General features: G+C 41.3%; 1 protein-coding gene across 2 annotated transcripts in view; it reads right to left on the reverse strand.

The window, feature by feature from the left end:
* Window positions 1–649: 649 nt before the first annotated feature.
* The window catches only part of sertad2b (SERTA domain containing 2b), a 53827-nt gene continuing 28378 nt past the window's right edge, over window positions 650–26098 (reverse strand). The window contains exons 1-2 of one of the 2 annotated variants that reach the window (XM_034899276.1): window positions 16005–16127; window positions 650–2715 (exon numbers count right to left, since the gene is read on the reverse strand). In XM_034899276.1, the coding sequence (XP_034755167.1) occupies window positions 1449–2711 (1263 nt within the window). In that variant the 5' untranslated portion in view covers window positions 2712–2715; window positions 16005–16127 and the 3' untranslated portion in view covers window positions 650–1448. Of the gene's footprint in view, window positions 2716–16004; window positions 16128–26098 lie in introns of those variants that run through there. The other variant, XM_034899277.1, reaches the window with a different exon arrangement.

The raw sequence follows: 26098 nt of genomic DNA on the forward strand, positions 1-26098 counted from the left end.
GAAAAGAGCAGAACCCTGAAATGTGGCATATAGGCCTCCTATTCTAATCATAAATATACATACTCTGCAAATTGTGTGTATGTGTCAGTGAACTGTCCGTCACCTATGGTGCTGATTCTGTAGGAGCCAAACCAAAAATAAAAAGACATTTTCTAAAATATTAAATTTTCTTGGCGTGATTCTGAGAGTTTCTATGCAATCTGTGATAGTTGTTTTGTCTTGAGTCCCCAGCCACAAAAATGTGTTTGGAGTCTTAAGTCTTTGCTCAGGTTGGACCTTTCAGATCTTTCACATCCAACTGGGAGGCAAGAGTTGGTAGTGGCGCAACTGCTGCTTCCAATGTAAACACAACAAGCTTTTCTGTGGATGTAGCTCATTTGAATTCTGCTGTAAATGAAGCGTGATAACTAGACCATAGTGTGAGCTCATGTAAAAAAGCATCCAGCACAGTTATATATGCCTGCCTGGCAATAAGGAGGAGAAAGAAAAAAAGTCCTAAACTCAATTCATAGACATGATGTGTATAAGAACAGACATTTTCTTCTACCACACGAGTTTAACAAACAACCAGGCAATGTGTTTTAGAGCTATTCCCAAAGCGTGATTATACTGACAGGCTAATAATGTAGCACGCTGACAAAACAATGTATTCCTTGTAAAACCTTTTTATGCTTGCTTTACAAATAAAACACAGCATATATAATAAGATAAAGATTAAATAATTATTATTTGATCATAACAAATTACCTTACTTAATAACAGTTTTAACACAATATAATAAATTAAAAACAAAAGTTGAGGATTGACCTCTCTAGGCTGTTAAAGTGAAAAGAACTAGAAAAAAAGACAAAGACTGTAAAAACAGGAATTGAAGAAGTGGTCATTTTGAAAGGCACTCATCTGCTAAAAGCCATGAATTCAGTTTGTGTGTGTCTTGTCTATGTGTGTTCACTTGTATTACTGTACCTGTGAGGAGTAAATGTCCTCCCAAGGATAGAATGATAGCAAAAATCCTCCAGAATGAGCACAATTTGCCGGTCCTTGTTTTTTCTATGTACAGTTACTTTTTCGGGATTAAGGCTTAGGTTCAGGTTAAAGAGTAAAACTACGATTAGGTTTAAATTAGGATTAGGGAACGAATGGAATCGATGGAGGTCCTCACAAGTATAGAAATACAAATGTATGTGCGTCTTTGTTTCCCGGTTACTTAATTTCCATATTTGGAAAGGCGAGCACATAGCATGCACAGTGTTGTGTAGTAGTAGTTGTCATAGTAGTACTATTTGACATCACTATCAACGTTTACAATTACCGACCTGTGAAGAGAGTTTTTTTTAAAACATAAAAACAACAACCAGGAAAATAATTAAATCAATCCCAAAGGTTAATTCCAGTCTGTTCTCCATATGAAACTGTCTGTGTGTTTCTGAGGTGGCGGTGTCGGCGAGTCACGAGCCCACCAACACCTCCATGATGTGGTCCAGTTCTGTCAAATCTATTTTGAAAGGCTGATTGGCTGAAACCTGGGGGGCAGGACCACTGTATGGCGACGCAAGCGATTTGAGGAGGTCGTCCGCCGTCACCACCGGTGACAGTTTTGTGAGTCCACCACCTGCCGCGGCGCCAACAGCCCCTGCTGTCGTACAGGGATCAAAGTCATACATGGACGTGTCGATGTCGGCAAACAGGACGTCGTCCAGTGCCAAGTCTGAGAGAAACCCCGAGGGAGAGGAAGAGGAGGAAGAGGAAGAAATGTCTACTAGGCCAACAGGGGGGAGTGTGGACAAAGTGTCCATTGGCCGGAGATCGGCACAGCGGGCTTCGGCAAGCAGGACGCCAGCTGCCTCTGGTTTAGAACCCATGGTCCTGCAGTCTCTGGGTGCTGGGGAGAGGGCTGCTAAGTGGGAGGGCAGGGTGAGTGGAGTGGGAGCTGGGGAGGTAGTCACGGTCGTAGTGTTAGCTGCTGCTGTCCTTGTTATGGCTGTGGAAGGACACAACTCCATGTCACTCAGAGCGGAGGGGAAGCTGTCATTGGACGAGGCGGACACAGGGACCACGGGGGACACCTGGCTCAGAAGTGCCGAAGGTAATGGAGGAGGCTGCGCCGGTGGAGGCGACAGTGGAGGAGTGGGTGGTGATGGAGTACAAAAGGCTGGATCTCCACCATCCTCCTCCAGTAAAGAGGCTGGAGTGAGGCAGGCTTCCAGAGGGGCGGGGCAGGCCTCCACACGGTTTGAGCAGGCCTGGGACGCCTGGCAGTTGGGAGGCACCATTGGGTGGGGTGAAGGTGGTGGAACGATCACCGGCATCAACAGCGCAGAAGGCTGGGATACCTGTGCTGCCACTGACAAAACACCAAAGGATGGCGGCGCCTCGCGGTAACCCTCGTCCATGGGGTCGTCGGGCGGTGGCGAGGGCGGCAAGAGCAGCGGCCGCAGGGAGCCTTCCTGCTTGAGCTCCTCCTGGATGCGTCGCAGCATGTTGTTGATTAGAACGCGGCGCTCCAGGCTGGGTTCGCTGAGCGGACGCTGGCTATACAGCTTCATCAGGGAGATGTTAAAGATGGTCTGCCGCTGCAGGGTGTACGACACCTTGGACAGGCCCTCCGGACAGAGGCTTATTCCCCCTCCCGCCATCGGCGCCTCCAGCGTTTTGCCTTCCAGCCCCTCTTCATCGTCATCCAGCTTCCGCTTCGCTCCTTTACCGAACATATATCTGAAAAAATACAAAACCAGAGAAACATAGAAGTCAGTAACATAACAAGGCAACAAGCTTGTTCTAGGAATGCAAGCGATTATTCTTGGACAACTTTTTTCTTGATTAATAGTTTTGTTTATGACAGGAGTAGAAATTGCCCCTCACAATTTTCCAAAATTAAGCAAACTTTTGTCATTTTTGGATGCAAAAATCAATTAATCATCTGTCTCTCAAACCATTAAAGAATGATGCAGTTATTGCTTGGTCCTTTTAGTGACAATTACATCATCTTACACTGATGTTTAATGGTAGCACCCCACTTGGGCCAGTCCAGTCCCATTTGGGCTATGGGGATTAAATGTACCCCCTACTGGTATATAACAATATACAGGCCAGTGGTGAGAATTTTGTGAAAATAAAAATTCAACTCAACTCCAGTAGCACTACTAGATCTCAGCATTATATTATCAATGTTATACCACATCTGAGCTAACTGCAACACTAATATATACAACAGTGAAGTTTACAGAATGAAACCCAGGAGCTTAACTATGGTGATTCAAAAAGCTGCTTAAATGCAACAAGCTTACTGCAACAGGGGATTAAAAAAAACATACATTGAAACCAAGAGCAGCTGCAGAGGGAGCCTTACTGCTGCATACTGTAGTTCACACACACACACACACACACACACACGCGCGCACACACACACACACACACACACACACACACACACACACACACAGAGTTATGTAATAGCAGTGATCCCTGCTGTACTGCAGGATCATGGGCCACATTTGAAGCCCAACCCCCCTCCACCATCCCTCGTCCCGCCATATTAGACTAGCACATTGAGTTTACTTTTACCACCTTCAGACAGCTTGCTTGTTCAACCCGTGTTGGACCCTTTCATATGAGACAGCTGTCACACGGCTTCTCATTGTTAGCAGACGCTCCAGTCTACAGTGTAGTTTTGAACACTTTACTGGTAAACTACAGAATCACACTGAATACTATCCAGTAATTTACCAGATAAAAGTTCTGTTTCAGTTTCCCCTCTTTGTCGTTCTTGATCACCCATGCACATGCTTTCTATTTATCTCTCTCTCCTTCTCTCTCGCTGTCTTTTGTGGATGGATTGGTTAAATGACATTTAAACGTTGGTATCTTTGAATTAATTTCCATTGCTGGTAGCAACGCCTGGCAGCGTCCAACCGGTGTCCAACCCTGGCTGGGAAGACGATCATGAGGGAGGACCAGCTGATGCAGTTGACCCATACACACAGACCCCCAAACTGCATCACTGTGTCGGTCTGAATGGGGTATTAGTAAGGGGGTGGGGCAGGGTAGCCGGCCGGCAAGAGACATACAGTGGGAGAGAAAAGAGAGAGAGAGAGAGCCACGGTGAAACCACACTGCATTCACAAAAGAGACTGTACATATTCCAATAGCTTAATACATCTCTCTATCTAATCAAAGCACCTGTCAGTGGTATTACTGGTGCTACAGAGAAAGCAAGGAAGGCAGCAGAAAGAAAGACAGGAAAATAAAAAAGAAAGAAAGAAAGAAAGAAAGACAGAAAGAAAGAAAAAGCAGTAATCGCTGCAGTGTGTTTGACTCTAATCCAGGCTGACAGGCTCATGCAGCCAGTTGCTGTCTAAACACACGCACACACACACACACACACACACACACACACACACACACACTGCGCATGCGTTTCTTCACACACATACAACCACACGCACAGGAAGTGTGAGCTGCAGGCCCACTCACCACAACTGGTTGGTTGCCATGACAAACAGAGTCAGCTGGGAATTCACTGAGAGAGATGACAAAGAATAAGATGGGGGAGAGGAGGAGGAGGGAGGGGTGAGCTGGGGGGCAGGAAGGAAGAGGAGGAAGACGAGGAGGAGAAGGAAGCAGTGGAGTAGGTGAGAGATTGGCCAAAAAGGGTAGGAGGGGAATGAACAACTTTCCGTCTATTTCTGCTAGGGATGTTAATGACTAACCGGTTAACTGTTAACCAACAATCAGAATTTTACCCAATTAATACTGTCAGTTAAACAGTTATTAAACAATATTATTAAACATATTATATTAATTAATAATATTAATATTATATTTCTTTTGCATTTTAAAAGAAAAAAAAAAGTACGTATTTCCTTAACTGAGTGATCCTTAACTTGCATTTTAAGCTCTCTAAGTTCCTGGCTCTCTGCTGGACGGCGCTCACAGCGGAGAGCTACGTGACACATGCCACTATATCGATGAGGACTGGCGGGTTAAATCGTCCGTCCTACACACATGCCAGGCACACATACAGCTGACAACCTTGCAGGTGGATGCAGTGGAGACAGGCTCAAATATAACCTCCATGTACAGCTACGTCAGTCGCACAGACATGCAAAAAAAATGGCTGCTTGTGTCGATGACAATGACAACCGGTACAAGTCTGCAGCTGTCGGCACACGCGGAGCGCTTAAAGTATGTCCGGGCCTCCTGGACGGGTGAACTGGGACACTGTGTTCTTGGTTAACGGGTTGGGTATCGGTCAGAAAAGAAAATCTATATCAGCCCTCCTTTGAAACTACTGCTGAGGTGCCTTTGAGCTAAGCACTCTGTATTAACTAATACAATTGTATCATAAATGATGCAGATCGGTTGGTTCATATTTGCATATTAATGGTGTTAGTGGGTGAAAAAAAAAACTTTTTGATTTAGATTTCTGTGGACACAACAGTACCTCAATATTTTTCTGTGTAGGCAAGTAAGCTATAAAAGCTGAGTCACTGAGAGTTTTTTAATAGAGCAAGGCTAGCTGCTTCCCCCTGCCTCCAGACATTATAAGCTACGCTAAGCTAACCATCTCCTGGCCTTAGATCCATAGCTGACACACAGATATAAGAGTGGTGTTGACCTTCTCATCTGACTCTCAGCAAGACAGCCAACCAGCAACAAACTATTTAGTCAACATTGAGTAGACCTGCAAATTGTCAACTTATTTATTTAAGCCGCAGGTATGAGACTTGCTTTGGCTTTTTATTTCTTTTGCTCCTTCTTATGGCTCTCTCCTTCTCACAGACACAACAAAGTACCCATCTATGAATAACCCCTCCTCTTTGTTGGAGGAAGGATTGTTGTTGGCGTTCCTAGCAATTCTCTAGTCTATGTTCTATCTCAGAGACCAAATTAACCAAAATAAGCTATTAGCGAGCATGTAAGGAGCCTAGTTCAATGAATGTGACAGCCCAGTCAATTTAAATTAATAAAATAAATTAAACAACAAATAAAAAGACTAATAATTAAAAACACTGCTGCCAGCAAATGGTATTTCATAGAAAACATTTTTTAAAGTGAATAATTAGTCAAACTTAAAAACAAGAAAAGAATGATAAAAGACCAATCTCACGAAGTTAACTTCAAAATTTCAAATTTAAAGCACTCTAAATTAGGGCTGTTGCGATACGCAATAAATAAATTGATTGCATGATAAATGAAAATGAGCTTGATAATTTCCAATTGCATGCTTGTTTTCCTCGTCTCTCTCTCTCTCTCTCTCTCGCTCTCTTTCTCTCAACTGGATAACCACTCCGGTGCATCGGTGACCCCTCTCGGTTTCTTAGTGTAACGAGGAGTTAACCCTTGTGTCAGTGACTTGTCAGCTGCATGGTCTCTGTGTGGGGAGGCGGGACTACTGCAGGGTGCAGCAAAAGAGCCACGTGAGGAGTATAGCCAGAGAAAACGCTACTTGAGAGTTTGAAGAATAAAAACAAAATATATACATGGAATTGGTTTCAAAGACAAACACTTTGGATTCAAACTGAATGACCGTGGTAAACCACTTAACCTGAGCAAGTCGGTATGTCGCATTTGTTGTAAAAGAGCAGCCACTAAATGGGGCAACACAACAAACATGCATATGCACCTAAAACACAATCATCCGCTGCCGTTTTTGCAGCTGGGAAAAAAAAACTACAACAGATGGGCCGTATTTCACGTGTCTTTCATGGGAGCCCCATCAAGTTACCAAATGGCCGGTTCCTCACCAGCATTTAAAAGGCTATTTTTATACGGAGTCCAGCATTGTGCTCACTCCACATAAAAAGCTACATTTCATCAATTCCCACAAGGTTGACAGAGAACCATAACTGCACGTACACACCGCCGCCGACTTGAGCTTCAAAGTTACAGGAAGTAATTCATTTTCAATGGAAGTTGGCTTTTCTCAGCTGCAAGAGGCGGCACATCCTTCAGCATCACGTATTGGGCCTGTTGAGCAACCAGAGCGTCAAGTAGAAAGTTGCTCTATTTTACGGTAATGAGCTATGACGTGGTTCAGCAACTAGTGACCAGCAACCAATCGGAACATAGACGTCCTTCGCACTAGCTGATTCCAGAGAAACATACGATGTAAACTTTTGTTCCTACCAAAACATTAGTTCCAAGAAAATGGAAGAAAAGCTCATCATCACTGTTGCTGGGTTCCCTATCATTTATAATATGACTTTGTTTGCGTATAGGGACCAGTTTAAAAAAAAGAGGCAGAGTTGGTGTCTCCCGTGAGTTGGTCAAGTGATGATGATTTTTTATTATTTTTAACTATGAGGGAATGATTGCACAACAATGAGCAGTGCACCATAGAATGCTAGTCTTCCTTGCTTGATGTGAATGATATGATCTGTTTGCATTTTAGCCCTTATTAAAAGCGCAAAATGAACTTAAAGTAGAAGAAGCATTTTAGTGCACTGCACTTACATTAATAAGTTGTGTCAAAACTATTGGACGCCAAAGCCTCAAAAACTTCCCCGTACTTTAAGAGAGCTTCTTTTTCAGCTCAAGTCGGCGGTGTGTAAGGGTAAAACACCATCACTAATCTGTTTAAGCCAAATATTATCTGGTGTAGCTCAGCTAAAAACATTAAAACACTGAATCTGTCGGCATGTCAGCGTGTTGTTACCGAGCCTGTTTTAACCGGTTGGCTACCGACAACTCTATGTTACTTGACAACATGGCCCAGACAAACATGTGACATAACCAAAGACAGTTGCAGAATTGGAACGTGGAACATCGTGGATATAGACTACTAAACCCCTTACTGCTTGACTACGGTTACATACATACACACACTCCGGCATTGCTGAGCCCCTAAAGCAAAGACATTTGGAAACACTGTTGCCCCTGTTTTAGTTAGAAAACTCTGGGGTTGCTTTGTAGCCTGTACGGAGACAAACTGAGACCTTTGGAAAGCGCATCAGTCTCGTCAGGTAGGTAGGCTTAGATACAGTAACAGTTCCACCTCGACGTTGGACCAAGCAAGTAAACCCTTTATCTTACTTTTTGCCATTGTTGTTATTTTTTCCAAATTATTTTTGGGATTTTCAACTTTTCCATCAATCTTTTTAAATCACAGAGTAACGTCAGACAATCCGCTTCCTGTTTACACCGGCATGCACGTGCCCAGTGTATGAGAATGGTCATGTGATTTGCATTGTCAAAAGTGTTAATATGGACGAAGATTGGCTCTCCTACAGGAGTTAAAACTCTTATGTGGACAGAGAGTTTTGTCTCAAAATGCCGCTTTAGTAGGGTAGAATCATGTAGCCTAAATGGCGGGGGTGGGAATCCCCAGAAGCCCCTAGTCACGACACAATGTTATAGCAATTTTTAATCATACTGCAATATCCTTTGTTATATTGCATTTTATTACCCGTTTTCAAACTTCCAATTATGTCCACAAATGAAAACTTTGTCAACATCTGTTTTTTTTATCTAAAAAGATACATTTCTATGTTTGTTCATCTTATAATCTAGTGGACTGAAAAAACAATTAGTTTAAATATTTCAGAACTAAAAAGTTAAATTTTCATGTGCAATTTATATAATAAAAGATCGATTCTTAACCCCCATGTAGCGATAAAGAATTGCCACGGAAAATATAATTTGCTATTTCAATTCTTTGCCCCACCCCTACTAAATGGCAGCCCCCACCTAAATCATTCCACTAATGTTAATAGGTAATGTATGTATGTAATGACTAATGACAACAGAGTGTAAGAATGGGGATTAATAAGAGTGCTTTTTCTTTTTAAAAACCGAATGTTTTTGCAGTTAACAACCTACTGCTTGAGTTTCTGTATTCATTGCAGTTGCTTGTGGAGCTTTTAGGAAAATGGTGAATCAGAATGTCAGAGAGACACAGAAACAGAGAGAGAGTCAAAGAGAGAGCAACAGAGTTAGTTTCAAAGCAGTTTGCGGGGTGTGTGACCGAGAGCTAAAGCAGCTGCGCATGTCTAACTCATGGCACGCACACACACACGCACACACACACACACACACGTTGTAGGACTGACATACCAGAGGTGCCCCACCCGTTACATTCCACTTCATTATCCTCTACCTCTTCTCTTCTTTAGTCCCTCTTTTACCTAGTTTCCGTCTATTTCTATTCCTCCTTCCTCCGCTATGTACCCCCCCCCACACACACACACACACACACACACCTTCCACTGACTGTCAAAGTCCACAGGCCCAGAACCATCCTACACCCTATAACCACGTGTGCATATGAACACACCAGAAGAAGAAAAACAGATCCCAATGAGTGGAGCAGATAAAGCACAGCAGTGAAGGAGTGCCGCTCTCCAAAATGGAGCCACAGTCTTCTTTCAAGGTCACTGTGACTAAACGTGCAACTGTTAGCCATCTCGCGAATGTCTTTCTGTCTGTCTTATACTAACTACCTTTTCCAGAAGGATTTACATCAGGCCAATATAGCTCACAGTCTAAACCCTTTCAAGCAAAGAAGCATCCAACTATGACTAGAAACCAACCAGTTTACCGTTTTGAAACTGAAGTTAACATTAGATCTTTTACTCAATTGGCATTACTTTTATTTTGGACAAAAAATAGGGCTCCACGATATAAGGACAATGCAATATGCGAGCAATAACGTTGTTGAATATTGTGATAACAAAATTACAATTTTAAAGTGTACTCTGTTTTGCCTCTCTGCTGCTTCCAGTGTTCATGTGTATATTGTGCAAGTTCATATTGTGATGACAATAAAGTAGTAACAGTATATTTTTGCTATTCTTGCTCGGTGAACTCAAACTGCATCCTATCTGTCATATTAGGGGCTAAGAACGTTAACTGGACTATCTATTATTTAATCAATAAGATCACCTTATAAACCACCTTAAAAAATGTGCAACAGATACAGAACAAATGAAAACTGATACATAAATGGTTGTTTCCAGCAAAGTGACCTGATCAATGAAAAGCACTTCAGGTAAGTACATTTCTCAAAATAAAAAACATTTCTGATTTTGCCTACAGCCCAAAGTATCACCAAACATCCTGCTACAAAAACAGACTGGGTTTTTCCTTTTCACTCTGAAATGTCTAAACATCAGGGCCCACACACTTTGTCCCCTTTATGAGAAAAGATGATGTTTAACTCAAATTGATATTGAAGGACACAATACAATCAAATATCAAAATCTGAAGTTTCATGTAAAAAAAGAAAGCCTTCTTGTGTCTACGTGTGTTTTAAGACAAGATTACATTAAAGTTGATGATGACTTCAGGGAAGTGGGTCGAAATAGACCATTAGGAACAAGCTGCGAGTTTTAATATAAATGTATGATTGAAAAGTATAAATCTAATCACATGGTGTACAACCTGTTATGTGTTTCTGTGTAAAACATAAAAAAATATTTTACACATTTAGAGTGCAGGTCAAAGTGTGTGTGTGTGTGTGTGTGTGAGTGTGAGTGTGTGTGTGTGTGTGTGTTTGTGCTTGTGCGTCTGTCAACTGTGCCTGCAAACCCACATGTGGGCCGAACATATTTTTCCAGGAGCTGGCTGTGTTGTGCGTGTGCGTGTGTGTGTTGTGCAGTAGTGCAGTTCTAGTGGATGGACTCTGCAGTGATATTATGATCCTGTAACCGGATACGCTAGTTTCCATGCCTGAGCTGAGCTGCACTTCCACCCCTCCCCCTCACCGCCACATCGGGCTATTTCAGGTTCTCTGGATGCACAAAGTATGGACACACACTACACACTACACACTCTGCTGCTGCAGGTGGATGAATGTAGCACTGTGTGTGCTGTATGCTCAGTATGACATGTATTCATCTAAGAGTCTGTGTGTGCATGAAGGCGTACAGTATGCAGTCAGTACTGTGCTTCCACTGCTCCTCCTCACTGTAATGCATCCAGCTCTGCACACGAGGACGACGCTGTCCAATTTACTACTGTGTGTGTGTGTGTGTGTGTCTGTGTGGGTACATTGGTCTCTCTCTCTTTCTCTCTCACTCATACACACACAGACACAATGTAGAACTAGTAAACACATTCCAGACAAAACCCAGAGGAAGAGTGCATTGTAGTGCTCGCCTGACCAGCCTGACTACACTTAATAGCAGCTACGCTTCCACACACAACTTAAGATACAGTTACACCATGACGATGTCTACAACTACTACCGTTTCTTTTTTTTCATGTTTTTTACACTTATCTTGTTTATTCATGGTCTATACACCTAATGTATATGAAATTAGAACTAATTTAGGTTTGAGTTCAAACAAAGCAGAATGGATGACGTTGAGTGAATCACAGACTGGTTTATGTCTAAGTTTAGCCAGGATGCTGTTTTGAACACATTTTTAAATTTTAAAAACTCAAAAGCTATTAAATATAATAAAACACCCAAAATTAAATGAAAGTAATCATTCATTTTACCTGCAAAGAATGTTGTATGGGTTCCATACAATGAACAGCCATCAAGTTAATTTTTGTGCAATGTGGTTGAAAGAAACCCATATTTCTTATCTAAAACACTTTGTAAACACGAGGACAACACAAGGGTAAAAAAAAAAAAGGTTCAGTTCATACATGTGGTTTAAATGGTGAAATGCTGACAGGAGGTTTGGTGATGGTCATGGTATAAATATTGAAGGTGACTAATGCAGTGCTGGTTCAACACAAGCCCGTTTGGAACTTGTCGATAGCTTGACCTGTGGTACTGGACCCCAAACCGCTACAGTGTGGATTTAATAATGATTATATTTTATTACAATTCAAACCCAAACTACCCTGATCAAGAATCAAAATGAATAAGCCTGGATCCCGGCACTTCTGATTTTTGTCCACAAAAGTACTGTTAGTTCTTACTGAGTACCGCCAATTCTGTGCTAAGTAGGTACGCACACCCCAAAGAACCTGTGTAACTGCGCCTACCCCACATAGCAGCTTAATGCTGAGGAAACAACAAAATATTGTAACCCTGGTCACTGGAGTAGGCCGCTGTGGAGACATGGTGGTCCGTCCGCCACGACGGTCACCAAAGCTCACACACCAAACCAGCAAAGCCGCGGTGGGAACGTGGCGGGTGCAATCAAGGCAACAAACTTTTGCACTGTGGGCTCCACTTCTTGTCACTGGGGGCCAGCTGCTGACTGCTTGAGTGACACACGAGTACACGCTCCAACCTCTTCCAATTCATCTTCTCCACACTGAACCACTTCTGCATTAAGAAGCCACTCTTTTTTTTTTTACATCTGTCTTAATCGGTTGCATTTTTTAATACAAAAGGAGCTTTATACACAACCTTGTCACAGATGAGTATTTCATCACTGGAGTGTTGGAGCCAATGCAGTTAATGTGGTCTTGATTTGGCTTGTCGTTTACATTTAAAAAGGGTTGTAAAATAAAACCTAATTACTTTCAAAAATAGTGGCTAGTGAAAATGCTGCATGGCTAACTTTGGATCACCACTAGCCACAGTGGCTGCTGTGCAAAAAAGTTCATGTCAAACCCTGAATGTATGTAATGAGATGCATACAACATACATTTGAAGTAATATAAGATAATCAGATAAATATATCCAAGACAAATGCAAATAACATGTCATAAAACAGCTGTGTGTGTGTTTGTGTGTGTAGTGATCATAAAACACCCACATGACAGAGGTCATTTGGGTATCAGACAAGGAATTCACTCTGATCTTTTACGTAATGGCAGACCTGGTTACAAAACACTACAGCTCCTACTGCGCAACATGCAGCATCCCATTAATAAAGTTTAATTAATCTATTACAATTCCTTTGTAAGAGCGATCATATATATATATATATTTATTTATTTTTTGTTTATGAATGGCTATCTTTATTTGATTTAAGGTGATATTTAAGTTGTCTGAAGTTAGGAGATTAATCACACACTCATACACTCATTTTGAAACTAAACTCAGTTGCCAGTTCATGAAGCTTATATCATTCCCTCATTGACAGAATTGAGCTGGACGAAAAATTTGAAAACACCTCTCAGTGTAAAGTGACTGAATATGTTTAGCCAAGAACCAAACTTCTGCACAGCCAGTACATAGCACACTGTAAGTCAATTACAACAGAGAGACCTGACAGGTGCCTGTGCTTAAAAGCCTGATTCTTTTGGACTAAATGAACTGTTAGTTAAGAGAATCCACTGTTTAAAAAAAAATATGTTATCGCTTTTACAGAATTGAGCAATAAGTCATAACAACACATACATACATGTACAATAAGTGTGTGTATACCACTACAATTTGTGATCGTTAAGCAGGGCCACACGGAATGTTTGCGGACGCAGACATTTTTGCAGATTTTCAGTAAATTACAAAAAAAATCTAATTCAACTTAGAATGTTAACACATCTCCACCACATGCAGAGAATCAGCTCACTAAATTAAAGATTTTCATTCTGGATCACCCCTGAAACTGTAAAAACAAAAAAACTACAGATTCGATTTGGGCCTGGTCATTAGTGTATTCACACAAACTCACTCCCTCTCATACACACACACACGCACACCCACACACACACACACACACACACACACTTAAGTCTATAAATAAAAGGCAGAAGAAGAGAGCAGATTTAGGTCAGCAGACGTGTCTACATGCTGTTGAGCGCTCGACTCTTTGCGTCTTCAGGGGGGGAAACACAGCTTGACACTTCCAGTGATGAAGCCTCAGTAGCCAAAGAAACCTACAGCATCAAAATATCTGCTCACTGGGTGTATGTATGGTAGTATCTACCTTATTACTACAGTATCTGCCTTATTACTGCAGCATGGGTGTATCAAGGCAGTACTGGCCTTATTACCTCAGTGGCAACCTTGTTACAGCTGCACTAGCTTCAGTGCTGCACTAGCTTCAGTGCTGCAAGTGTCATCATTTTTACTGCAGGCAGTAACGCTTACTACTTAAGCATAATCCCTGTGAATGCAGTACAAGCCTTATATTATTGCTGCACTTGAAGCTTTACTGCTGCACCTTGAGCCTTATGACTATTATTAGGTATTCAGCTACTGATGGTATGCAATATGGACTACATTCATCCCTCATAGGGTTGCTGATGCAACACAACTTGCTTATTATTGTAAATTCAAATGGGCAATAAAAGCCTGCAGCTGTCACCTCATGATGTCCAATATATAGTCACATCAAGGCCTTCTAAAAATGCCTGAGTAGACATGTGTAAAAGACGATTTTGTTATAGGGCTTCCTAATCCCCCAAATTTTCTCCCAGATCAGAATTGATGTATTGAGTTTGAAATAACAACAGCAAGTTGGGAGGACATTTGGAGAGACAACTGGGTGCTAAAGAAAATCTGGGAGTGCATCTTAAAACTAAAAGTCCCTATTATGTATAGCTGGAGTCCTGGGACTTCCTGAAGGGTACCGCACTCTGCAAAAACTAGGCTTTCACTCCCCCCTCTAAGGTTAACTGCATACTACAGTATAGGCGGTTGTGTAACTCTGCATTACATCTGGCTACTACTCAGAAGGGCTTCAGCTCTGATCAAGCAAAGCTTTGTGGGCTGATAGGAGTCTAAAATGTGGGTGCTCATACAGACAAAAAAGGGCCGTTTTCAAACTTGGTCCGTTTCAGCCCTACAAAAAAACTCAGACCTATTAGGGAGCATTTTTGGGGGGTAATTTACTCCAAAGACACTCAGACAAACAATACTCGTCGAGTACGGTTCATTCTAAGTCTACGTACAGAACGTACAGTACAGTCTTGCTACAGATCCTCTAAAAAAATCACACTATAATCCTTTAAATTACTTTAAATTTGTTTAAATAATTGTCAGAGAAAATGAGAATTATGATGCAAAAATGATTATTCCGTCCAATATCTTGAATCATATCGCAATACCAGTCAAAATATTCACAATTAGATAATTTCATCATGTTGTGCAGCCCTACTGAGGACCCATCAGAGCTGAAGTGGACCAGAAAGAGGGGTGACTCCTCTTTCAAGTAAACTGACCATGTGAACGGAAAAAGAGGGAGTTCCACTTTAAGATGTCAGAGTTTGGGTCGTTCTGAGGTGGCCTATGTGAAGCTTGTGGCTCACAGCACAGAAAGTGACAACGTAGAACGAGAAGAGGTAACGTTACAGTCAGTAGAAGAGCACGCTGCTGTTTTGTGGTGCACGTTATGAAACAGAGGCCCCTCCACTCACCACAACAGCCACACAGTCCCCAACCCGGGAGACCAAATCACTTCCACTGCAAAAACCCACTGTACTACTTAGAGAGCAGGTTAAGGTGTACAACAAGATGCTTTACACAAGTTAACAATAAAGATTATAATAAACTAATAAGGCCTACGTGTGCTTGCAAATGATTTTGTGTAAACATGAAGTCCATCTTTCCTGTATCGTGTTGTTGACAGTAAGTTCCAATTTAACAAAGCCAATATATTTGTCCCCAAATTCAGCTTCAATTAATGTCGTTTACATGCAAGAAGATTTCGTACAATAGTAGGCTAGCCTAGACTAGGCCATTTGGTATGTATTTAGCCTACTTAAGAAATAGAATAACTTTAGTAAAAATGTATGTCTATAAATCTATTATGTATTATAGCCTGTTATATTCTAATGGGTGAGTGTGTTTGAGGAAAGCACTCAATGCTTTTTCGGTTAAAAAAAAGTTTAAGAGACAGACTTTTCTCCGTAGCGATGAAGTGGAAAGTGGCGGCCGCTGCCTGGGCTCTGAAAACTGGAAGGAGTTGTAGGCAGATAGAGGTACAGGGTCACTGGAAGTACAGCGGCGGAGACACGTATTGCCAAATATTATCTATTTAATACAAAAACTTTTTTCAACTAGACCCCGCTACCCACCGCACTACTGAAACACCTCCGCCGTGTCTATTATTCACAAGAAATACGTTCACGTTACGCTGCCTTGCCGTAATTTATTTCCTCCAGCGTGTTTTACTTTGCTATTCGAAAAACAAACAAAAACGGTGTCTTACCACATCCAGGTCCGCCGGAGTTTGAAAGAGAAACATGGAGGGTATTTAAACAGTCCTTTCGGCTACAGAAGGACAAGCCGTCCTCCTCGCTCCCCGAGACTCTGTCACACAATGGCGCTGATAGGAGGAGAAAAGTGCCTCCGCTCGCAGGAACGATGCTGCCTTCAAGAGCTATCGGACATCCTCGCGTTGTAATTGCACGTGCGCTCGTATGTCCGCAATCGGTGTCATTTGAAGCAAAAACGTAACGAGATATTAGATAATCAGCGTGGCACAAATGGCACCAAGTTACACACAAGGAAAACCGGTGTTCAATGCTAAGACAGGCTAATGTATTGTGAATGTAGCACTGAAATGGAGAACATGGGAAACTCCTAATGTGGAAGGGCCCTGACAGGAGGGTTGGGGGCACTGGTCCTAGGCCTTTATCAAAATAGGGCCCAAAAGGAAATGGTTTGTTACACAAAACCATTTGAGAAGCTGTCATTAAAATATGTTCAGAAAAGGGCAGGCACTTAAAAAAAAATACCTGGCAGGTGATTTATATGTTTATCATGTCTGCCATTGCTGTTTTGACAAACAGTCGAGGCCGTCACACACACACATAAACCACGGTGGCTGTAGCTGCCGGTAGCGCCTCACGGACCGCCAATTGGTTAGGTTCGTTGCTGTTTGGACCCAACTGCATTACTTGAAGCCAGACAAGTTGGATTTGTGTATGATATGTGATCCTGCCCTCTAATCTCTAGATAATCTGCTGGGTGGCGACATTTGGAGATCCTCTAGTCCTGGGCACGAGCAAGACACAACAGTCCATGGAGATATCAAGATGGGACATGTAGAGGACAGATAGCAAAACGCTGTGACATCCAGGTCAATTGGATGCATTCCTCTGCCATGTAACTGGCAATCAAAAAATAAATATAATATACATTTTCAGACTGTGATCAACTTTAAGATGGTACAATCTTTTGAGCAGAGGCCTCCCTAAAATGGTTTCCATAATACATAGTTTTTGACAGTTAATTTTCTTAAAACCTCATCCCTGATACTCCAAAGGTAATTTTTAAAGTGCTCATATTATGCAAATTTTCAGGTTCATAAGTGTATTTACAGGTTATTTCAGAATAGGTGTACATGGTGTGTTAGCGACAGAGTGAGGCATCTCACTTCTATTCAATCTTTGTTGGGAGTTGCACATGCGCAATACCTAGGTAAGGACTACTAGCCAGTCAGACGCAGGGTACAAGGGGTACCACGCTAGCAGCTAGGCAGGCGTTATAACATTTGTTACAATGTGACGCTCGTTTGTCTCTAAAGTAAAGGCTGGACTACAACAGAGCTGTTTGGATTAGTTAGAGATGGTAACTCCATTTGGGTGGGACTTCGAGATTTTTCACTTTGTAAACCTATAACATGCACAAAAAGAAATATAACACAATAAAGGAAAAGGAAAAAGCCTAAATGCATAATATGAGCACTTTAATATAACAACAGTAGGCTATAATAACTGGAATAATAGTGACAGGATCCATGTTGTTACTAGGCAAATTTACGAGGAACACATGAAGTCAGCAGGAGAAGCAGAAACCAAGCAGCTGCCCCGAGAAGCTGCATCATCAACTTTGCTCCGCCCACACACACACACACACACACACACACACACACACACACACACACACACACACACACACAGCTCTCTTTCTCTCTCCCTGTCATTATTAAATATGTAATTGAACATTAAGAACACTTTGAAACTATAAGGCAATATTCAAGTTGTACTGTAACTACTACAGTGGAACAGGGCAGAAAATGGGCATCTATGACCGTTTGTGTCCCTGATGCCTCCTGCTGCACACTCACCCAGTTATGCACTGATACACAGTTACGATACAAGTCTCCCTGTTAACTTGCATGAAGCAGGGAGTTTTACATCCAATCACAGTAATGACGTGATGATGATAACGACAAAAAATCCAGCTTCCTCTTGCTCTTAGACCGAGACCAACCTGAGTGTAAATGGAATCGATTCCAAGGCGAGACCTTCAAAAAGTCATCTTGAAACCATTCTTAAGTACCACAACACTGCAAAACAGCTTAAAAGACATTTAGAGTCTTTGGCTTTCTGTTATCATAAAGGTCAGCACTGTAATAGCTGCTTGCTATCGGTCAGCCGTGCAGATTTGCTGGTCAAAGTTTACCAAAGTTCAAGAAAACATCATATACTGGTACAGATTTATTTAGCCTCTGTGACTGGTTCCAGCTTGCAGCCCTTCCATTGGAATGAACTGATTTAACCTGCAAGTTCACCATTTTAAATATTTGTCTGTCCAGGCCTTAACAGGGTTGGAATACAGTGACGCTAAAAATCAATAAATAATAGTTCACTTTTTTGACCAACTGCCACTGCCAGACACTATTTTTGCCTCATGAAGGTGAAAAACAGGAATTGCTGTGTCTCTAGGATCAAAACATATCTTATTCATGGTAGCCTACTCATGGAAATCACTGCTGTGGTAAGGGTAATCCAGCATTAGGGCATCATTTCCTATTCTGGCCTAGAACACACATTCATACGGTTTGATAAAGTACTTATTGGACTTTAACTTATCATTGCACCTACAATGATATAACTGGCCTCAATTTAGGTCATCCTGTGCATCTCATCTGTGGTTTGTCCTGCATCCACCGTGTGTGATTGTGTGTCTTCATGCGTGTGTGCATGCGCCAGTCGTAGGGGAAACGGAGCAGCCCCGCCCGCTGCAACGAGCCAACAAGAATGGAACAGCAGTAAGTTTTAGCAACTTTATAGTGAAAAAAAACTGACAGAGTACATTAATGTTAAAATGTGTACATGTTGGCAGGACGTCTTTTGTTGGTAAATGTGAGATGTTTGAGTCACACGCGTCTTGTCTTCATATCACACACAAGGAAATGAAATTGACCCGTTCTCATTCCTGATTGGTCAGTGGCCGCAGGTGGGTATGTTGGGATTGTAGCGAGTAATGAAAATGCGATAAGGGGTCCCGGCTGTCAATCAATGTCTTCCATGCAGGCCCCTGATTGGTCCGGGCTTATAAGCAACTGTGTTCCCTGCTCACTAATAGTTACGCGTCTGAATCACTCAGTTTTAATTGGCTACCTGCCAATTTGGCAACAGTGTTGCCCGCCAGTTGCAAAATTCACCCATATTTGGCGGGTGGTCGATTGTTAATTTTAGGCCCTGCTGCAAGGTAAATGTTAAGCATCCGATGCGGCTACACAATACACCACAACTACCAAAGCAAAGTCAAGAAAATACAAGTAGTGACCCACCATCATCTATGGAGCCCACCTTCATCTATGGAGCCGACTGCCAATGTCCACTACGAATCTCATTCCTCTATCTCTCTCCCTCTCATGTTTTCCCACTACAATGTACCTCATCGACCTGTCTCAACTCTCCTCAACTTTTTTGGTTTTCCTTTATGAAATAACGTACCTGGTACCTGCTAACAGGTACTTTTGTAGTTTTACCTCAATCGAGGTTCCAAGCGAGCTGAGGTGATACCAAAAGGTGATGAGAAAACCTGCAGACTACTGATTAGTCGGAAAGAATCGTAACTATTTACTGCGTCAACATCGCTAGCAAAAGGCGGGGGTGTGTTGAACAAACCTGCCTTATTTAAGTAGTTTATCCAGTGGTCTTTTTTTGCTGCCTCCAACTCCTTTTGAAACTAAATTTGCCTTCAAAAACAGCACAATGTTCTGCGTGTGTGTTGCGTCAGGTCACGGCAGTTTCCTCTATGACAACCAGGGTCTCTGCAGAGATAGTGCAGGGGGGCTGCCAAATTTTGTTAAAAAATAATTTTTTGAAAGTTTTTTTTTTCAAAAATGAAACTATACAATAATATGAATCCAGCATATTATAGCAAATATTGGCCTATTTTTGATTAAAAAAATTATCTACAAAAGGAGAGCCCTGTAGAAAAATATTGGGAACCCCTGGCTAAAGACAAAAACATCCATTACTGGACACTAGGACATGTATGAGACTCTTTTTATAAACTGACTCAGCTCAAATAGTGTAGACAGAAGAGCTTATGCAAACTGGTGCTCAAACAATAAAAGACAGGAATATTCCGAGGAATATTGTGTTATTCTTGGCAACAGAGATTCTCAATATATGCAAACAGCCTGAATGAAAGCTCAGCTGGAGTACGGCTAACAGGCAGGTTAGCCTCGGTTGCTCTGTGCATGCAATGTGTGCATGCATACAGTTCAGAGCTTTTGTGGTGAATGGAGATCTGATTTTAGTTCTGTCTTCATCTCTCTGGATTCCGAGTTGACTCATGAATGCTGAGCAGCGAGGAGGGATGGCTCTAAATAAAGATTTCAGGTCAAAAACAGGAAATGGCTCAGTGAGCAGGGAGGGCAGGGCCATAGCAACACCAACTGGAGAGCTGCACCCACACCATCCCTCCCTCCCTCCCTTCATCTATCTTTATTTATTTCTCCCTCGCTCTTCTTTTATTTCCCTCTCTGTGCAAAATCTGCCCCCTCTTTGTCTTTCTCTACTTTTTGCTATTGCTTTATCCTGATTTTTCATTCTCTGCTTCTCTTTTTTCCATTCTGGAAACTGGTTAAAAATGTATTCATTCAAACCATAATGAAAGGCTTCGTTGTTTGTTTCCAAACATGCTTAAAAATTGGCATAATCATCAGTACCTACAATAACATAACAGAGAACATGTCATGCTACTGAATGGACTATTCTATAGTTATTATGTGTCTACGTTTCTCTTTGCATGTATCAGTTTGCATGTGTGTGTAACTATCAGTGTGAACTTCAGTGTGAACCTGACTCATGGTGAGTTCACTGTTCCCACTCATCACTCCAACCCAGTACACGGGACTACATGTTGCTTCCATCCATCACCGTGTTGCGCCTTTGGGTGGTAATGCAGGATTACCACTGTCACCAGAATTAGTTTGCTGACCATCATGTTCCCATTTATACTCACTGTGACAGCACACATGCATTTTTATATCATCAGAGTCTATAAATTCTTACAGACGCACAAGAAGAAAAATGCCAGGGCTACACACACACACACACACAAACACACAAACACACACACACACACACACGCTGCAATATTTGAGTCACATGTGTCTGTGGAGATTGTCTTCCCCCAAATAACGGCCACTTCATTTGTTTGCTCAAGAAGCAATTGCAACCTATATTTACATTTATAGTGGTGGCACCCTCTAATGGCCGTAGTAGTTATGATGGGAGTAGAGCAGAAAGTAATGTGACGAAGTATAACTGTGCCAAATAGGAGGTAGGATAATGCATGTACTCAGAGAATTGGATACAGTGTTCAGCGCAAAGCCCTGTTCATTCCAATTAGAGTTGCTCAAAAAGCGCATAAACTAGTCATGGAGCTAAAAAATACACAGATCTTCCGCAGTCATGGCGCTCGATCTTTTGTGTTGACTGGTCCATGACGTCATTAGGGACATGCACACTAGCAAGTTTGTTAGTGCTGTCGTAGGAACACTGCACGTTTATGACCTTCTTTCTCTTGTCTCTTACAAGTATACGTTGTTCTATTAAAACATCCCTGGTATTTACTGCGAACTCATGAACTCGCTGTTTCATTGTCTAAAATAGTCACTAATATTGTGTTTTTATTGTTCCTGATCATTTACATGCTTATCTAAATAAACTAAGGATGTTTTTAGAGAACCACGGAGATGTAATCATTATGTTGTGTTACCAGCTAGCTACTAGCTAGCTACTAAGGCTAACCTGCAGTTTTGTAACCAGAGCTTCTCTTAATACATCCATGGGTCCATCCCGTATCCACATTACAGGCTTTACATCGTACAGCCCTCAGATGTATCGTAAGACAAGTGTTAAACCCTAAACCTAAACCCACACCGGCTCTTAGGGGTAGCCTATATACTGTAAGATGTTACGTTAACGTTATCTACCTAACTAGCTCCATATTTAACTTGACCTTCCTTATGCTTTTTTAGATTTTACAATAAACCACTAAACCAGGTCAAGTGATAGTTACACTGTATTTAAGCTACGAAAAACATTTTCCTTATTTAAAAATGAAAAACCTTAATTTAAGATTAAACTGTTTAGAGAGAACCGAGGGGATGTAATCACTACGATTGTAATAACGTTATGTAGGCATATATGTATAGTGTTACCGTTCTCTGAATACATCCATGCTAGCTACCGCTGATGTTAGCTACTAGCCGAGAGCCCCGGCAGATTGGGAGACAGTAATGACGTTACGTCCACGTTACAGGCTTTACAGCATACATACATCCTTACAGCCCTCGGATGTATCATAAGATAATACCATGGATGTATTAATAAACTCATGGTGAATTACAACTATTAGCTATATTCCATTATTAAAGCTACAGGACCTTGAGAGAACTGTCATATGAACCTGTGCATTGTGCGTGTTTATCATGGCTAGTTTAATAAGTCTGGATTCGGCTACAAGTGTATGTTAAATTTTTTTTAAACATGACGTTTTAAAGTTTCTTTCACCATGCAATGTCCATGGGAAAAGTCTTTCTGGGCCACAGGGGTGCAGTTCCACCGTTAGCTGCTAAGCCCATGGTTGCTTTTAGACAGGACGCTGTTCCTGGGGTCTTGGGAAGGATAGGGCGGTGGATGGGTCTGACTAACACAGGGCTTTCACTCAGGAGACTGGGGTTTGAGTCTTTTTTTTTTCCGTTTAAAAACATAAAAAACAGTTAAAGTAAAAGTTATATGGAACAACGGAGCTAAGACACATTCTATGTCAACCCAAAACAGAATAGATCCAAAAGCACTTGCTAGTAGCTTACATTGTACAGTGAGTACTAGTTTAGTAATCAATTACTATCACTGTTACTACTACTGTTTCTGTTACTGCAATATTGACCACTACCGCAATTAGTATTAAACTAGTATCATAACTAGTATTAGACCTTAAGAATTTTCCTTTGGAACTAGGAGCCTTCTGAGGAACTCATGGCAGTTGGACAGCAGGGACCAGGGTCTAAATTAAGTTCTGGAGACATTTTACGGGAACATTTCAGGGTGTACGGCTGTACGCCTTTAAAATTGATTGTTTACTCTTTGTTCTAACACTGTCCTAGACTTGTGTTTGTGCTGTTAAATGCAGGGGAATGCACAGTTCAGATCAAGGGCAAAAACATTAAATCATGAACACCTGTTCAGTGTAAAACATTCTAATAGAAGAGTGATTAGATTGTGTGAGAGTGTGGAAGAACGTTTAAACTTTCTCGCATCCCATTTGGAAACAAAACCCCAAGGGACAGGCAGAGCAATTTCAAATTTGATTGTACAGATTCATCTTAATTTGACATTTTTTAGCAAGATTATTATGCAATAAATTGATATTTGGTTAGAAAAGAAGAGGAACAGACAAATAGAGTAAAACCAGTGGAAATATCCATGTGTACTGATTTGGGCAGGGTGTGTGAAGAGGACCAGGGAATTTTATTAATACTATTAGACATGGGTGTGGCACTCCAGCCAAACATGAAGAGAGAGGGAGGGGGGAGGGCTCCACACCAAAAGCACCCATCTGCTTTCTTTCTCTCTCTTTGTTTATGCCTCCTCCTATTCTCTCTCTTTGTCTCTTTACCAGTGTCCATCATTCCCTCCTGCCTTCTCCATACAGCTTTTTCATGCAAGAAATTAACGGTGTGGAGTTTGAATATGGACAGTTTTACAAAAATTGATAGCTAATTGCATATTTTCTCTTCAGTGTTGTCCACTCGAGAAGCTCAGTCTGACGTGACAGCCATTGTCCTTGCCAATGTAAAGTCAATGAGAAGATGATGTAGCATTAGGAGCGACTATGGTAGCGAGTAGTATGAAAGCCCGAAAATCTGCATAAGGAGGTTGGTTGGGGGGGTGGATGGGTCAAACACAGGACTTTTACCCGGGAGACCGGGGATCGTGTCCCGCGTGAAATGTTTCCTAAAGTTGCTTTTCTTTTCTCTTTTCTTTTCCTATACCCATCTTTAGTGTTCTATTCCACGTGTCACGGAACCGTAAACACCCCCTCCCCCCCCCTAACCTGTTCCTTAACTTAAGGGGCCCATCACAGAATTGTTTGCAATTTCGTGAAAGTGCCACAGATTTTGAGTTAAGTTAAATCAAAAAGCCAAATGTTAAATTGAAAAATTACATGTTAAATCAAAATGGGAAAAGTCAATTATTAAATTGAAATTGAAAAAGCAAATGTTAAATCCATATGTAAAATTCAATAGATAAATTATTTAACATTTCAACTTTGCTTTTTCAGTTTCCTTTTCTTTTTTAAATTAAATTACGGCATTGTTTTTCCTAGTAGCATAGTAAAATAATATTTTTAATTTGATCTTTCTTTGTTTTCTCTTTGGGCTTTCAATTTGAATGAATGGATGAATAATTATATCCTCTATAAGGGCCGTGACATATGCACTTCAAAAGGGGAAGTATTAGTGACACAAGTAACACATTTTTTTTCAAGTTGCCATTTTAGTCTAATATGCTCCCAAAGTGTAGTCATGCCCCCTAGACTTAGCTTTTTGTGTGATGAGTCTGAATCCACGGAAGTACATTTCCAGGATAAAGCCTGACATCCTTGACCCTTACATTCTGTTCGCTGTGTGTCGCCGTTTTCAAAATCTCATCATCAATAACAAACTTTGAGCTAGCAAGCTACACGCTGAAATCATCAAGTTTTGGATTATGCAAGATAGCAGGCCTGCTTAGTTCTTTTTGGCAATGATTGTTGAGATTAACAAAGAATATGTTTATGGTATTTACTCTCTAACAGGGAAGTTTTGGTACTGATTGGTGGGATTGCTGTGGACAAAGTACACACAGCATTACACTGGTAAAATGAGGTCTAACCATGTATCCAACTAATTTAAATAGCTCACATTACTGTATTGTGTGAACAGTTAACAAGTGAACAAGTTATAGACATAATTTCTTTCCGGAGAACATGGACAATATCGGGATGTAGGTATGCTGCATGGATGCCACATGACCCCATGACCATAGGAGTAAGAATGTGTTAGAATGTGTATAGAATAAGCTATTGAAATAGCCTAATAATTGTTGGCATGATTTTATGAATCCTGTTTTAATGTTAAACATACATGTGGCACAGGGAATCCTTAAGATGAACTGTATCTGTGGATGGCCTATACCTATGGCCAAGTAAGCCTATAATCAGTGGGGATTTATGTTTGCTAATAATATGTTGATTTCATTTTAGGACAATAATTTGGAGGCCCCCCAGCACTGACTCTTAGGACCCCCTAGGCATCCCAGACCCCAGTTGAAGATCCCTGCACTAACTGTATGTTATGGACTCGAGCCCAAAAGAAAACAAACAACAACAAAAAACATAATTTTATTAAGTTGGCTGTAAAAGTACAAAAAAAACAAACTACAACTCAGAGTTGTTTGAATGACAAAAATCTGTTCAGATGAGATCTTTATGAGTGCAACATGAACATTTATAGTACAAAACACTGTTTAGGATCCCCTAAACAAGGATTAAAACCCTTAAAAAATAAAAAACAAACAACGATCTTACAAACAAAATGATGACGAGTTAGGAGAAGACAGTGTTGAAATGTATGTATGTAACTTTCTGAAGATCATAGTATAGCATTAAGGTTAAGTTGTTAATACATATAATATTTAGACTCCCGCCACTACAAGTAATCTGGAAGTTTTCCGCTGAACCATAACATTCGACAAACCAACCAGATCCCAGAAACCAGATTCTCATAAAACTTAGTGGAAGTGTTGCATGGGCCAAGGACGCACCCACTACATTTTGGAGCAGATCTGAATCATTGGGCAGATTTACAAATGAGTTGTCACTTACGTTAACATTGCGCGATAGGGACATTTTTGCTACATTTATGTGCAGTTCCCAATCAAATTTTTTATGGCTCACTTTCTCTGAACTCTTTCCTCTTCGTTGTCACCATAGACCGTTAATATAAATGGACAGAGCATGAGTGACGTCACCCATTGGTTTGTGGAGATCAGAAATGAGTCG

Source organism: Etheostoma cragini, chromosome 17, assembly GCF_013103735.1.
Source record: "Etheostoma cragini isolate CJK2018 chromosome 17, CSU_Ecrag_1.0, whole genome shotgun sequence".
In the NCBI taxonomy this organism is placed as follows: Eukaryota; Metazoa; Chordata; class Actinopteri; order Perciformes; family Percidae; genus Etheostoma; species Etheostoma cragini.